The sequence below is a fragment of the Schistocerca gregaria genome, chromosome 2, assembly GCF_023897955.1.
Source record: "Schistocerca gregaria isolate iqSchGreg1 chromosome 2, iqSchGreg1.2, whole genome shotgun sequence".
Classification (NCBI taxonomy): Eukaryota; Metazoa; Arthropoda; class Insecta; order Orthoptera; family Acrididae; genus Schistocerca; species Schistocerca gregaria.
Window position 1 is genome coordinate 545,552,371 of NC_064921.1, and position 14,422 is coordinate 545,566,792.

A 14,422-nucleotide genomic window follows, 5' to 3' on the forward strand; every position below is an offset into this window, starting at 1 on the left:
TAAGATCAAACCTTCACTCATATTCCTGTTGTAACCAGCTCCATCGACATTTCCCTCAGTCCAAGTAATCATACAGGCTTACTTTCATAAACAGTAAATGGGGGTAGCAATGTTCTATCTGCAACTGCTGCCATCATAATACTGATACTAGTTTAAGATGTGTCTAAAATTCTCACAGGATGCTTCGCATCTCTTTTGACAAGCACCATCATTGTCTTGGGTCATCAGAAGATTTTATTTTAGTGTTGTTAACTATATTAGAGTCACTAACTCCATCCAACATTTCCCTAAGATTAACATAATGTTCTGTTATGATCTGCATCTAAACAGTTGATATAACTCTTTTCGTGTTCTCTCCAATTCTCACTATCAGTTTGGTGTTTCTTCTCAGAAATGCATGAACCCACTCTAACCCTGGCTGATTGACTTTAAATGTGTTTTCCATTTTCTTTGCATGGTTAAGGTAACCTGTACAATGTTGCATACATCCATGTTTCTCAGTGGAAAACCCCACTTGACACATATCAATAAATCCTCAACAGGTATTTCCTCCTGTTTGCTGTTTAAAGCTGTTGACACATCCTTCTTGTGTTTACACTTATTCCATATCTTATCATTAAGGGTTTTGTACGGTACAGCAAAATCTAATGAAGCTCTCCTGATGCTCATTTTCCCTTGGTATGTGGCCTTTCCTGCATTTTCCGGGAAAATGAAATTGGATTTGCACCTTCCACTGGACCCAAGCTACTTGACGTATGTTCTCACCATGTTGCTTATTACCCTATAACAAGACAACTTTGCATATAAAGCCCTATAACTACACAGTAGTATTACTTAAAAAGTTATGTAAATGTTCATATGATCCAACTAACTAATGAACAGTTAACAATATTAACTTCCTCTATCTGTACAGCCTGTGAAGCTCTTCAAGTGAAGTTTTCACTGTTAACTTTTTCACAAGCATTAAACTGTTTCTCACAACACTTACTGATCAATTGTGGGTGACAACTGAGTAAATTTTTGGCATTCAGTCAAGTAAATAATAATGTTACCTTTATTAGTGCATCTCGCACTGGGTCAATTATTATTGCAGTTTCATGGGAGAGCTCAACTTTCAAACTATAGGCCAAATAATTGATATTGCCCAGCTCTACCAGTATTTTCCCATTTTATGATATTCCATATTATGTTCTGCATCCATAAAACTCTCTTCTCTTTTGATCTATAATGTACAACGCATAATTTAATAGGGAACTTTGTAACATTTGCTGTAGGGCCTATATGTCCTCTAGATGGTGAAAATTTGCCTGTGAAAAAATAAAAATTAGAAAGTAAAGTAATAATTACAATACCAATTGTAAAGTAGAATTAACAAGTATATGCTTCCCTTGTACAGTTGATCTGTGTTTTCATATTTTTTGGGCACATATAAAGACTATTCAACATGTTAAAACAATTCCTCAAAGATACATGTACTTGAAAGCTGTAATATTACATTTTAGTTCTAGTATTCAGCATAGTAATACAGGGTGATTCAAAAAGAATACCACAACTTTAGGAATTTAAAACTCTGCAACGACAAAAGGCAGAGCTAAGCACTATCTGTCGGCGAATTAAGGGAGCTATAAAGTTTCATTTAGTTGTACATTTGTTCGCTTGACGCGCTGTTGACTGTGCCATTTCATCCAATAAAGTTTTTGGTCGCTTTTTCTTCGAAGGTGCTACTGTAACTGGACTACAGTATCTGCAGATGTTAGAGAATTGGCTGTTCCCTCAGCTCAAACAAGAAGCACAACAATTTCAGCAGGATGGAGCGCCACCACATTGGCACTTATCTGTCCGTAACTACCTGAACGTCAACTACCCGAGGCGATGGATCGGCCGCCAGGCAGCCCGTGACAGAGCACTTCATCACTGGCCTCGAAGAATCCCTGATCTTACCCCCTGCGATTTTTTCTTATGGTGGTATGTTAAGGATATGGTGTTTCGACCACCTCTCCCAGCCACCATTGATGATTTGAAATGAGAAATAACAGCAGCTATCCAAACTGTTACGCCTGATATGCTACAGAGAGTGTGGAACGAGCTGGTGTATCGGGTTGATATTGCTTGAGTGTCTGGAGGGGGCCATATTGAACATCTCTGAACTTGTTTTTGAGTGAAAAAAACCTTTTTAAATACTCTTTGTAATGATGTATAACAGAAGGTTATATTATGTTTCTTTCATTAAATACACATTTTTAAAGTTGTGGTATTCTTTTTGAATCACCCTGTATAATCTTTTAAGATATGTCAAATGATGTATTAATGGACAGGGTAATTTGATTCACTCCTGAAAGTCAGGGAGAATATAAAGGTGAATATTAACAATTTCTATTTTTACTGTATTTGTTTGTTGAAACTGTTTTTATTTTCATTTCTCAGTGTGTGAGTCAAAGCTGGTATTTACAAGTGACAATGCAGCTATTCTGGTTATCACCACTTCTACTGTACCCTCTCTGGAAAACCCCAAAAATAGGGAAAATCCTCTTGGTCATCTGTTTTATCATTGGACTGGCAATAGATTTTGGTGTTGCATATGGATTTGAGATAAGAGTTTCAGTGCCAGAACGTAGAGCTAAGTGAGTATTAATAGTTTTTTAATCTGCTTTTTTCACCAATGGTAGTAGCTCCACTACAATTAAATATTTTTTACTCTTTTATAATTACTAGATAAACAATGACTTTAAATATATTCTTCTCACCTGTGAATGCTGTAACATGATGAAGACATGATCAGCATAGAATGAAACTTATGATAAATCAGAAGTAGGTTGCCACAGGGTTAGCTAAACATTAAAAGCAGCATTAATGTACTCTAGCAAAAATAAAAAGATGCATTCATCATTGAAATATGAACTCTTTGGAAAAAGTAACTGTGTGATATGAATGTCAGATGAGGGGAAAAAATTAAAAAGTTTCAGTGCAATAAACTACTTCATCTGCATGCAAAAAAGTATTTATAACATGAAGTTATTTCAAATAAGAGGAAAAGTACAATGCTTATAGCAAGTGTGAGAGCAATGGACTTAGAGAAAAGCTCAATATTTACCATTATATTGTGACCTGTGGTAGCAACATGGAGTGAATGACATGTATTATCTCTAGCAGCTAAAACTGTTGTAGCTGCAGCTCAAATTCAAGCACAACATTGCAACTGTGATATTACATAATGCTATGGTAAAATGTGTCTGTGAACTGGGGATTATGTGTGAGTAGTACTGTTTAAGTGCCCCTTAACTGTGGCTCACTGATACCCCAAGCAAAGCTTATCATCATTGACAGTACACAAGGAACAGCAACTAACAATGTTTAAAAAATAATTTCATTTTAATCATGGTTATGATGGCAATGGCATATGCTCTACACAATTCTGTGGTTGACCTGCACTAATGATTATATAAAACATCACTGATTATTAAAGCAACAATAATTTCAGACTAATTGTTTAGAAATAAGCCCCACTCTTTCCACCATATCAGCACTATACTTTTTTTCAGAGCAACTTATTGTATAGAATTGTCAAACACATATTGTTTCTTCCATAACCTATGATTCATTTGGTATGCCACCAATTAAAGAAATATTTTGTTGTCTGGTAATGCAGGTGAAGCGCGGCCAGTTTTTCTCTCTTTCAATCTCAAAAAGTAGAAGCTCTTACAGTAACTCATGGTGGGTTTACAGAGTATTAAATATATTTCAGTGATGTTTTTTACTAGGATGTTACTTGTTTGTATGTCAAATGTGGGGAAGAAGCAGCATTCTTTCATTCGTCCCATTCCTCAAACATCCTGTGTACCCAAAATTTATAAAGTTATTGGTGTGAGTATGTAATATACACATGTAGAAAATTAAAACCAACTATTCACAAACGGCTAAGTAACTGTAATGTAGCAGTAAAATAGTTTTTTTCCACATTCTCACTAAATGTAATGATTTCAGTGAAATTTACTTCTTTGATGGTACACTAATGTTGAAGCTGTGATGAAATGTGAAGTTATATACAGAAATTAAGGATAATTTAAATGCTTGCTTCTTACCATACAACAGCTGAAATTATTAAATTGGGATACATGGATTTGACAGATATCCAAAACATTAATATATGTTCCCTGACTATCCAATATTTTAAGACAGTGATATGGGTTGGTTTCCAGCAGTAATAGGTTAGGAGTAAGATGGTTACTGGAAACAAAAGATTTGGCTCTGTGGGCTTTCAAATAAAATGATGTGGTGAGTGGTCCTCAACTATGTACCCTCTGACTCAGAGCTGAAATATTGAAAGTTTTGGCTGGTTTCAATTGTCTAGGGGCTGGGATACATAGTTGCTGCATTACAAGCCAAATACTGCTGAGTCTACAGTATACAATATGAATACACACAAGAACTGAATGGTCGAAGGTTCCTATCACTTGGCAATTGCAAATTTTGAATGTAACATAAACATTTATACATGAAAGACTGCAATTAAATAAATTCTGCAGATACTATTTTAATGACTTTAAATGATGAGCATGATAGCAGAATTATCTTTAAGAATGCCTTTTATTACTGTAAAACACTTATTGGTGTCGATGGTCGAGCAATTAAATAAAATATAAGTTGAATAACAGAGAAACAGCAGATACCTACTTCACGCAATCAGTTATGAGCAACATCATGGCATACAAGATATTCTTTTCTAATTGCAAACTTCACCTTCATTGCAGAAGCCACGTAAATCTCACAAGTGCACAAGTTGGCACTAAGAAATATTTCTATCTCTTGTGATGACACATAAAGCACTCCACACTCTCCAAGTCTCTCCTGTAACCGAGTGTATGTTGCATTGTACCATCCAGGTCTCCCCTGTCCTCTCCTTACTCTTCAGAACTCCCACTTCCATCCAGTCTACCCATCCATGAGCACTGTTATTGGCTAGAGTGCTCCTGCCATGTCTTCAAGCCAACATTCACTTACAAAAAGAATGAAACATTTGAAATACTGGATTTAGATTTAAATAACTTGAAATTAAATAAATATTCTAATGGCTGGACCATAAACATGCTCTAACACACATTATTAAATACATAAACAAATTTAATAAACATACATCAAAGGAATAGAAACAAAGTAGGTCTGTAGTCTAATGTAAAAGTACATAGTTTATTTTTATCTTTTACTTTATTCAAATTCCAAATAAAATTCTTTGTTACAGTATCCTTTTTAATTATTTTTCATTTACTAATGTTTCTTATTAAACTGATGTAAAATAGGAGTTTCTCATTTTTATTGTTAAAAACATCCTTGAAGATTTAGATGAATAGTATGTGGACAAATAGAGTTTCATTTATTACTAATTGCAGTCAGATGTGAAATGATAATGTGCTTAAGGAACTCTACACAAGTGCCTATAAAAAAAGAGCAGACATTTTTATTATATTTTTTTACAGTCTCAAAGTGAAAAATAAATTGTTGGTATAATTTTCCACATCCCAGACAGATACTTCGCATAAGATAACAACATGGCCAGAGTGCTAATAAATGAAACACAGTGGTATACAAATCTTTTTCTTTTTTACTATAGTAATTTCTCAGATGAGTTACTTCATCAGTGGCTGTAGTGGACCTTCCATATCTGCTCTTGATGAGTCAAATTTTGAGTGTGATGTAATGCATTCTTTGTATTCTGTTGTACATGTTCATTTTAGCTCTAGACAGGAGTTATCTAATACAGAAAACAGTATTTGAACAGCTATGTGTGCATGTTTATATGTGTCAGCCACAACTTTAGCACTGAAGTTCATGATCGACTGCTCCCAAGTGGTTTAATTTATCAGTACCATTGCTAATGATAGGCAAAAATTCTGAGAGAAATGCTATGACCTATGGAATAGCAATGTAGGAAACCAGAAAACCATTGAACCACTGAAAGAGCTGTGGAAAATTTTTTAGCGACCTTTGAACCATTTGCAACCAAAATTAATCCACTTCTGCCAGCAAATTAGTGTTTCTTCATAGTGCCATTGGTGTTTATGTGTTTATTACATCTCAGAAAATTAGTGGTTTGACTTTAAAGCAATTGAGAAGCACTGGAAAGTTTTCCCCTGTGGTGTCTGCAAAAACTATTCTGAACTTGAAGGTAGGTTTGTGAAGGCTTTCTTCCTCTTAATGCGTATCAAATGAAGGGAATAATAGTGTGTTAATACACATGCATGTAATCTATGCAACTGCATAAGTCCAAAAATGAATCAAAGAGCTTTTGTTGCAACACAGTCAGCATTCAAGCACTAACTTGGAAGAAATGGCTGTAAATTTTATGTTTCATTTATTTATCCCACATGTATAATTGTAACAAGTATCCCTCCCTTCAAAATAAATTTAATTTGTGGAATTATCAGAAATGATCAGTATTCAGTGATAGAAAATTCAGTGAAGATATTCTCCCACAGATGGCTACAGTTGGCTATGGGACAAACTCACATTGTGTGCAGCTGTGCAGCGCTACCACTCAAGGGACTTTGACAGTCTATGCATGAATATTGCAGATCTGCAAAAGTCCTTACATAGGCCCAACATTTCACTAAAGGAAACAACAGCATAACTAGTTCTGCGAAATCACATTGTATAAGGTCTCTAATACTGTTACACGATGGCAGAGCTATTTATGCTGTTGTCTGTTTTGCTATGAGAACAGGCAATGTGATTATCACTGGGGGGCAGCCTTAACTCAACTGCACTGGGTGCAGTGCAGATTGAGGTGCACACCATCCATATTTGTTCCCTACATAATTGTTCCTCGTAAAGCAGTCCATGAAGCTTTGTTGTTACTTTACAGCTACTAACAGCTGCATGGCATAATTGTCTGCTCTCAATACATTGGATCGAACCTGATTAGTTCCCTTAATTCTTACTAAGATGTAATTAAGAATTCTCTTCTCCCTATTCTTAGGGGACTCACTTTTATTGCCAACTTCCAAATGGAGAAACATAAACTATAAGATATCACAATGATAGGTATTGAATCTGTGCCTATTTCTAACCTATATAAGTGACCTTCCCAAGCTGTTATGCTCATACAAAAACTGTGATGTTGTTGATGACTCTATCGGATTAACAGAGGGCCCATACTGAGGTATACCAGACATAATCCAGATTATAGCTCTACGGATCTACAACTGACTGCAAACATAGTATTAGTCATAATGTAATGAGGAACATACATGTTATGCAATTAGAAGCAACCTGCCTGTGCTAGAAATGAAACACTATGCGTAAAATACCCTAGAGTCCAGCTGAATAACAAACCAGAAATGAAGTCAACACTTAAATAGTCTAATTAACGAGCTCAGTTCAACATGCTTTCAGTTAGAAATTTCTACCTTTCTGTTAATGTGAAGACAAAGGTGCTGTGTTATCCCCCACACTTCCACATCTTCTTGTTCTATTTATTGTCTTCTAGGCAACTAAGATAAAGAAGCTATCCTTTCAACAAAATTTAAAACAAAGAAAACTATAAAGTAGATAACCACACAAAATATGGAAGACTCTTCCAAGTTTTGGAATCCTTACACTCATTATCAAGATCACTGATCCACTAATATCATTTATTGCTATTAATAAAATCAGTTTCAGATTAATTGTAATTTTCATTTTCGGCCATGAGATCCACAAATAATTTTCATGAAGACTTTTTCTTTGTCTAAGTTCAGAGTAATGTTCTGTATTCTGGTGCAGATGTGCTGAACAGGCTTGCATTTGCCACAAACAAGAGTTTGACAATCCCCATAAATTCAAATCAAAAGAAAACAGAACCAAATTAGCCACATAAGCAGAGAAAAGACAAACAGGGAATCATTCTAACACTGATATGGACCAAAAATGGTGGAATCCAATGACATAAGTGACTCTCATAAAGGACAGATTATTATGATCCAGTGCCTTGGAACAAGCATTTTAGAAATGGTGAAGCTGGTCATCTGGTTGCATCAGTCTTGGGAAAGCAGTTGAAAGATGATTAAACTATGAATATCTGACAAGATGAAACTTCCTGGCAGATTAAAACTGTGTGCCCGACCGAGACTCGAACTCGGGACCTTTGCCTTTCGCAGGCAAGTGCTCTACCATCTGAGCTACCGAAGCACGACTCACGTCCGGTACTCACAGCCTTACTTCTGCCAGTATCCGTCTCCTACCTTCCAAACTTTACAGAAGCTCTCCTGCGAAACATGCAGAACTAGCACTCCTGAAAGAAAGGATATTGCGGAGACATGGCTTAGCCACAGCCTGGGGAATGTTTCCAGAATGAGATTTTCACTTTGCAGCGGAGTGTGCGCTGATATGAAACTTCCTGGCAGATTAAAACTGTGTGCCCGACCGAGACTCGAACTCGGGACCTTTGCCTTTCGCGGGCAAGTGCTCTACCATCTGAGCTACCGAAGCACGACTCACGTCCGGTACTCACAGCCTTACTTCTGCCAGTATCCGTCTCCTACCTTCCAAACTTTACAGAAGCTCTCCTGCGAAACTTGCAGAACTAGCACTCCTGAAAGAAAGGATATTGCGGAGACATGGCTTAGCCACAGCCTGGGGAATGTTTCCAGAATGAAATTTTCACTCTGCAGCGGAGTGTGCGCTGATATGAAACTTCCTGGCAGATTAAAACTGTGTGCCCAACCGAGACTCGAACTCGGGACCTTTGCCTTTCGCGGGCAAGTGCTCTACCATCTGAGCTACCGAAGCACGACTCACGTCCGGTACTCACAGCCTTACTTCTGCCAGTATCCGTCTCCTACCTTCCAAACTTTACAGAAGCTCTCCTGCAAAACTTGCAGAACTAGCACTCCTGAGAGAAAGGATATTGCGAAAGGCAAAGGTCCCGAGTTTGAGTCTCGGTCGGGCACACAGTTTTAATCTGCCAGGAAGTTTCATATCAGCGCACACTCCGCTGCAGAGTGAAAATCTCATCTGACAAGATGTTGAACAGTCACACCTCATCACAGATTGTAGAGACTGGGGGCTTGACCACTCTCCAGATGAACTTTAGTAGCAGATCTGACAGCAGAGTTCAGTGCTGTTGTAGGAACAAGTCTTTTGAACTACGCTGTTCAGCACATATTTTTGAACATGGGGCTCTACCTCAGATGACCCTTATATGTTCCCATACTGATCCAACACTATCATCATTTCCTGTTGCTGTGGGCACAGGATCAACAAGGTTTTGATGATGGATCAATAGAAATGTGTCACATGTTCAGCTGAATCATCAGATTAATGGTCATGTCCAGAGATGCTGTCATCCAGGTGAATGGAGTATTATGTTATGGGTGAGGTTCACCTGGGCTTCAATCAAACCTGCAGTAGTAATTAAGTCACCATGACAGCTGCAGACTGTGTGAATATTATTGCTGGTAACCTGCTTCCCTTCATGCTTAATGTTTTCCATTATGGCGGTGGCATCTTGCAGTAGAATAACTGACTGCATTGCAAGGCTAGAATGATGCTACAGTGGTTTGAGGAATATGATAGAGAACTCACATTTAAGTCTTGGCAACCAAATTTGTCTGATCTAAACCTGATAGAACACATGTGCTATCAGATGCTACTCCAAACTCATGAACCAATGGCTCATAATTTATTGGATTTTGTGATCTTCGTATAGATATTTGGCCCTACATATCTCCAGAACTGACCAAGGATTTGTCCAATGCTGTGATGATGTAGCATGCCTAACAGTATCAACCTAAATTTGAATGTTGCCAAACCTCAGTTTTGTGACAACTGTTGTTTCCAGAATGGACACACACCCTGGACAAAGATATAATGTTTACTAACTATGTCAACCTAGATGTACTCATTCATGGTGTCTGTCTTTGTATCAGAGCTGCACTTCTTTAACATGTACGGTTACTACTGATGAAATCTTTCTCAGTGCTAAACGTACTTTTTTTATAATTATTAAATTAGCAAACACTGATAACACAAGATCTGTAAAAGTGTGCATTTGTAAATAAATCCTTTAACTGTGAAGTTGCCTACCGAACTATGTGATTTAAATGGAGCCACCTTATCAGTGTAGACTATGTCCATAACAGTAAAGTAAATCTATACATATGTACCTGGCTTTTAGTAGTTGGTGCAATCTTTGTTGTCACTGTGAGAAAGTAATAATTAAATTTGGTGGTCACTGACTTTACTGTGTCATTATTTCTGCCCTAGCTGTTGCATTACCTCACTGATTTTATTTATGTGTTGGGTAATAATGTTCCAGGTTGCTTTTACTTTATACTATTTATGTGAGTCACTTTCCATCTGAATTATCTACAGGTCTTTTCCTGTTGCAAAGATGTTATTCTTGAAATTTTGACCTATGAATTGTGTGTTTAAATATTAGTGGTTTCATGAATTTTTGCTTGTGTTATTACAAGCTCCAAACTGCTGATCACTGCAAAATCTGTGAATGTCAATGTCTTATATTTGATTTGTATCCCTTCTTAATGTAAGTTACACCGCTTACACACTTTATTTACAGTAATATGGTGCTTAGACATACCTCTTCAGAACCAGAATTTTTAAATCAGTGGTTAACTGACTGAAGTTCAGAAAGATGTAATATGTCTACTTGGTTGTTATGCTGTTCATTACCTAAAAATTAAATTCATGAATTTAATTTTTTACCCTTTAATATTTTTGTGTATTAAATTTGCTTCAACCTCCTTTTTATGTTCACACATTTCTGTCTAAGTCTTCTCAATATAAATTGTTTGAGCTCTGGGTGTGCACTAAAAGCATCTGTTGTTCTTACATGATGATTTAGCAATGTTCCCTGAGAATGGCAGTGTTCCCTGTTAAATGTTCTCCTATCCACTTCCATTTCCCATTGAGATGTAAACCCTGACTTGTGTAACCCCACCTACCAATAGGGTCTACAGAAACTAAACTCATGTTTCACTGATTAACAGAAAGAAGCAGATGATTCAACTCCATGTTAACTAGCTGCAAAAAACAAACTCCCCCCAATAAAAAATCTGCACAGGACACAGAATCCTCCTTCAAACCATTCTTGCTCAAAGATTGTCACTTATTTGCCTTTTCCTAAGATATGTACTATACTAAAATGACTGTTTACCTGGGGCCTCTAATCTAATTTTTCATACAACACCTGGTTCATGCATACTCCTTGTCTGTCACCTAATATCTGGACTGCCCTCCTCTTCTCTCCTTGCATGGAAACAACTGGTTTCCAGCTGAAAACGTGCCTTAACTCCATAATAGTCTTCCAGGTATAACTGAGGTAACAGGGCAAAACTATTTTTTGTGCCAATGCCAATAAAATTGGACATTGTTCTTTTTGATTTGTTGTTGTTTCAATTTAGAGATTTTTTTTCTTTCACATAATCATATTTCTGGTAATTTAATACTACTGTATGTTCAGGTAACTGGTAATAGATTGCTATTCGCAACATAAATGACAACATGAACCACTAATGATTTTATCCACAAACTTCATGGTAAAATATTTCACCTTGGTATCACTTGTAGACTAATCTGTGGCAGGACAAAATGGACACATATGACATACATAACATGCCAGTACAAGATCTTTTTGTGTGCCTGCAACAAGTCGTGTGACCAGAGATCTTGGATGTAGTGATTTGGATGGCATGTTTCATATTTTATTGGACTTATATAGATACAGGATGATACAGCAAACACATTTGGTTGCCATTAGGCATGACCACATCCTAGATGATTAGCAGTGGGGCACAGCTATTGGAAAGTAAGCAGAAAGTTAATATCACCCATAATGTCAATTCATGGCACTGAAGAAGATTCCAGGAAAGAGGATGTGTCTAACAGCCATGTGGACATGGTTGAGCACATGCTACACCATCCAGCAGCACTATTATCTTTCCCCACATGTCCAAAGTTGTTCCATCAGATTTGCACCAAATCTGGCATAAGACATTTTGGCAGACTTTGGGTTACACATCTCCTGTGTGATTGTGTATAGTTGGCTCCAAGTGAATGAACTGTTCAGTACATGTAATAATCCACCAATTGCTTTGGCCAATGGCCTTGTCAACAACAGACACACATACCTGTATGCACACACGCACACTCACACAAATGCAACTCACACACTTTACTCTGAGTGAGTTGTGTTTGCATGTGTGTGTGTGTGTGTGTGTATGTGTGTATGAGTGTCTGTTGTTGACAAGGGCCATTGGCCGAAAGCTTTAAGTTTGAAAATCTTTTTGTTGTGCCTATCTGCGACTCAGCATCTCCACTATATGGTGAGCAGCAACTTTCCTTCTCATAATATTGTTACATTCCATCCTGGATTGTCCATTGTTTGATAAATCCACCAGTTGCATTTCCCTCACACAAGACATTGTATGGCATAGTGAATGTGGTTGCTTACCTGCTATGAATGATTCCAGGAAATGTGCAGTGTTAGGGATGACCTACTACAATGTCACATGCTCATATTTCATTGTGCATATAGACCTGTACTCCATCTGATGCACTTAGATTGACTCTATGTGAAAGGTTTTCTGCCCTTATACTAGATCTATGCACCAATGCTCACCTCAAGAGGGCACTTGTCTAGCAATGGGAAATGTTCCACAGGCCATACATGCTATACTGCCCTGTGAGAATATTACATTCCATACTGACAGTATATGTGCCACTATCATGTGAAACCACACACAGGAAGTATAACTCATTGCCAGTTGTAAGTTTTCAAGTATATCTTATAGCCATATAATTATTCCATGAGTCACAATGTTGCCGCAACTCTTATTAGTACACAAATTAATTCCATGGCTATGTAGTTTTGTGGACCTAAAAAATCCTTCAACTTACAGGCATGAGTGTATATAAAATGTACAGTGTAGTGCATCAACTTTTTTGATCTTGGTGGTTATCCTTACAGATAATGGTGTTAGTGAGCCTCATACATGAGAACAGGCATACTGCAAAGGTGTGTTTCTTTTTTGGAAACTAGAGTATATTGTGGCACAGCAAGTCATATTTTTTGCATTTGTGTTTTTAATTCATTAAGGATCGCTGATGATGTCCATTAAATTCATGAATACTCTCCTTCTTCCAGGTAGAATTCACTGAAAATTATTTTTGTGGTTTCAAAATCAGTATAGTTTCTTTTAAAACACAGTATCTCTTTACAGCATTGAATGGGATAATGATTACAAGACAAGAATGTACTATACTACACACACTCGGTACAATTCTTGGCTTGTTGGAGTAATCACTGGATACATGCTTCACAGTATTAAAAAGCAAAAAGCTGAGTTTAAGATGCCAAAAGTAGGTGTCATTTTATTTACAGGTAACTTATAATTGAAAATATTATTTAAATATATATTATAGCTTTCTCACTGTTTCAAATAAATACATAACACTTCTCTTTTTGTGTTCTAGGTCACCACAGTTGTGACAGTGATTACTTTAACATTTCTCACAATAGGCACGGTATTTGCATTGTACCCCTTCAACCTTCCAAATTATGTGTATAGCCCTGTCAATGCAGCATTTTTTCACACTTTTATCAGAACAGGTTGGTCTACAGGAGTTGCACTATTGGTGTTTTCATGCTGTACTGGTTATGGGGGTATGTACATCATTTAATTTCACAGTTTCAATTGGAAATCATTTGTGATAGAACATTTTGTTACAAAAACACAAAACTTAACTTTCTGGTTTTCTTGTTTCTCAGGTGTTATTAATGCATTACTTTCATGGAAAGTGTTTGCACCATTATCTCGTATCACTTATTCCATGTTCCTCACTCATGGAGCAATACAAATGATGCTGATGTACAGAACAACAGCAATAATTCATCTGGATGATACAAATGTGGTACGTGCCTTAAGTCTTCTTGTGTGAGTTTATATAATCTGAAAATTAATTATATCTACAAATCTGTTTTTATTTCTTATTGTGCTCTTTTGGGTAAGTGTTAAAAAGTCAGGAGAGACATCTTATGCATAAATTACAAATCTGAAAAAATGTATTTAGAAAACTGAAGTTCAACTTTGACAAATAGTGAAAAAGTTCTGTAATTGTGATTTTTGTTGGTCCTGTAGATTACCTGTACAATTAGATATTTGTAACATAGGGTATATCATTATGCTGACAATATATACACATAATGGCATAAACAGTATATGCATAATAATATATAACACACAAAGATTTACAATAGATGCTGTTTCACAATACTTATTGCATCTAATTGCATAATGTTTTATAACGCCAGGGTTTAAAAAAAAAATTGTGACATATTATTGTCTTTGTGTGTACATGAAAGATGTAGTGGTATAATACAACAATTGGGTCTACTGCTTAACATGCTACATAAAATTTACTATTCACATGG

At 36.6% G+C, this 14,422-nt stretch overlaps 1 protein-coding gene across 1 annotated transcript in view; it reads left to right on the forward strand.

The window, feature by feature from the left end:
- LOC126331737 (nose resistant to fluoxetine protein 6-like) overlaps positions 1 to 14,422 on the forward strand; it is a 242,767-nt gene that overhangs the window by 169,980 nt on the left and 58,365 nt on the right. The window contains exons 8-11 of the mRNA XM_049996518.1: positions 2,425 to 2,621; positions 13,212 to 13,350; positions 13,465 to 13,654; positions 13,760 to 13,902. Coding sequence (XP_049852475.1) covers positions 2,425 to 2,621; positions 13,212 to 13,350; positions 13,465 to 13,654; positions 13,760 to 13,902 — 669 coding nt within the window. The remainder of the gene's footprint in view (positions 1 to 2,424; positions 2,622 to 13,211; positions 13,351 to 13,464; positions 13,655 to 13,759; positions 13,903 to 14,422) is intronic.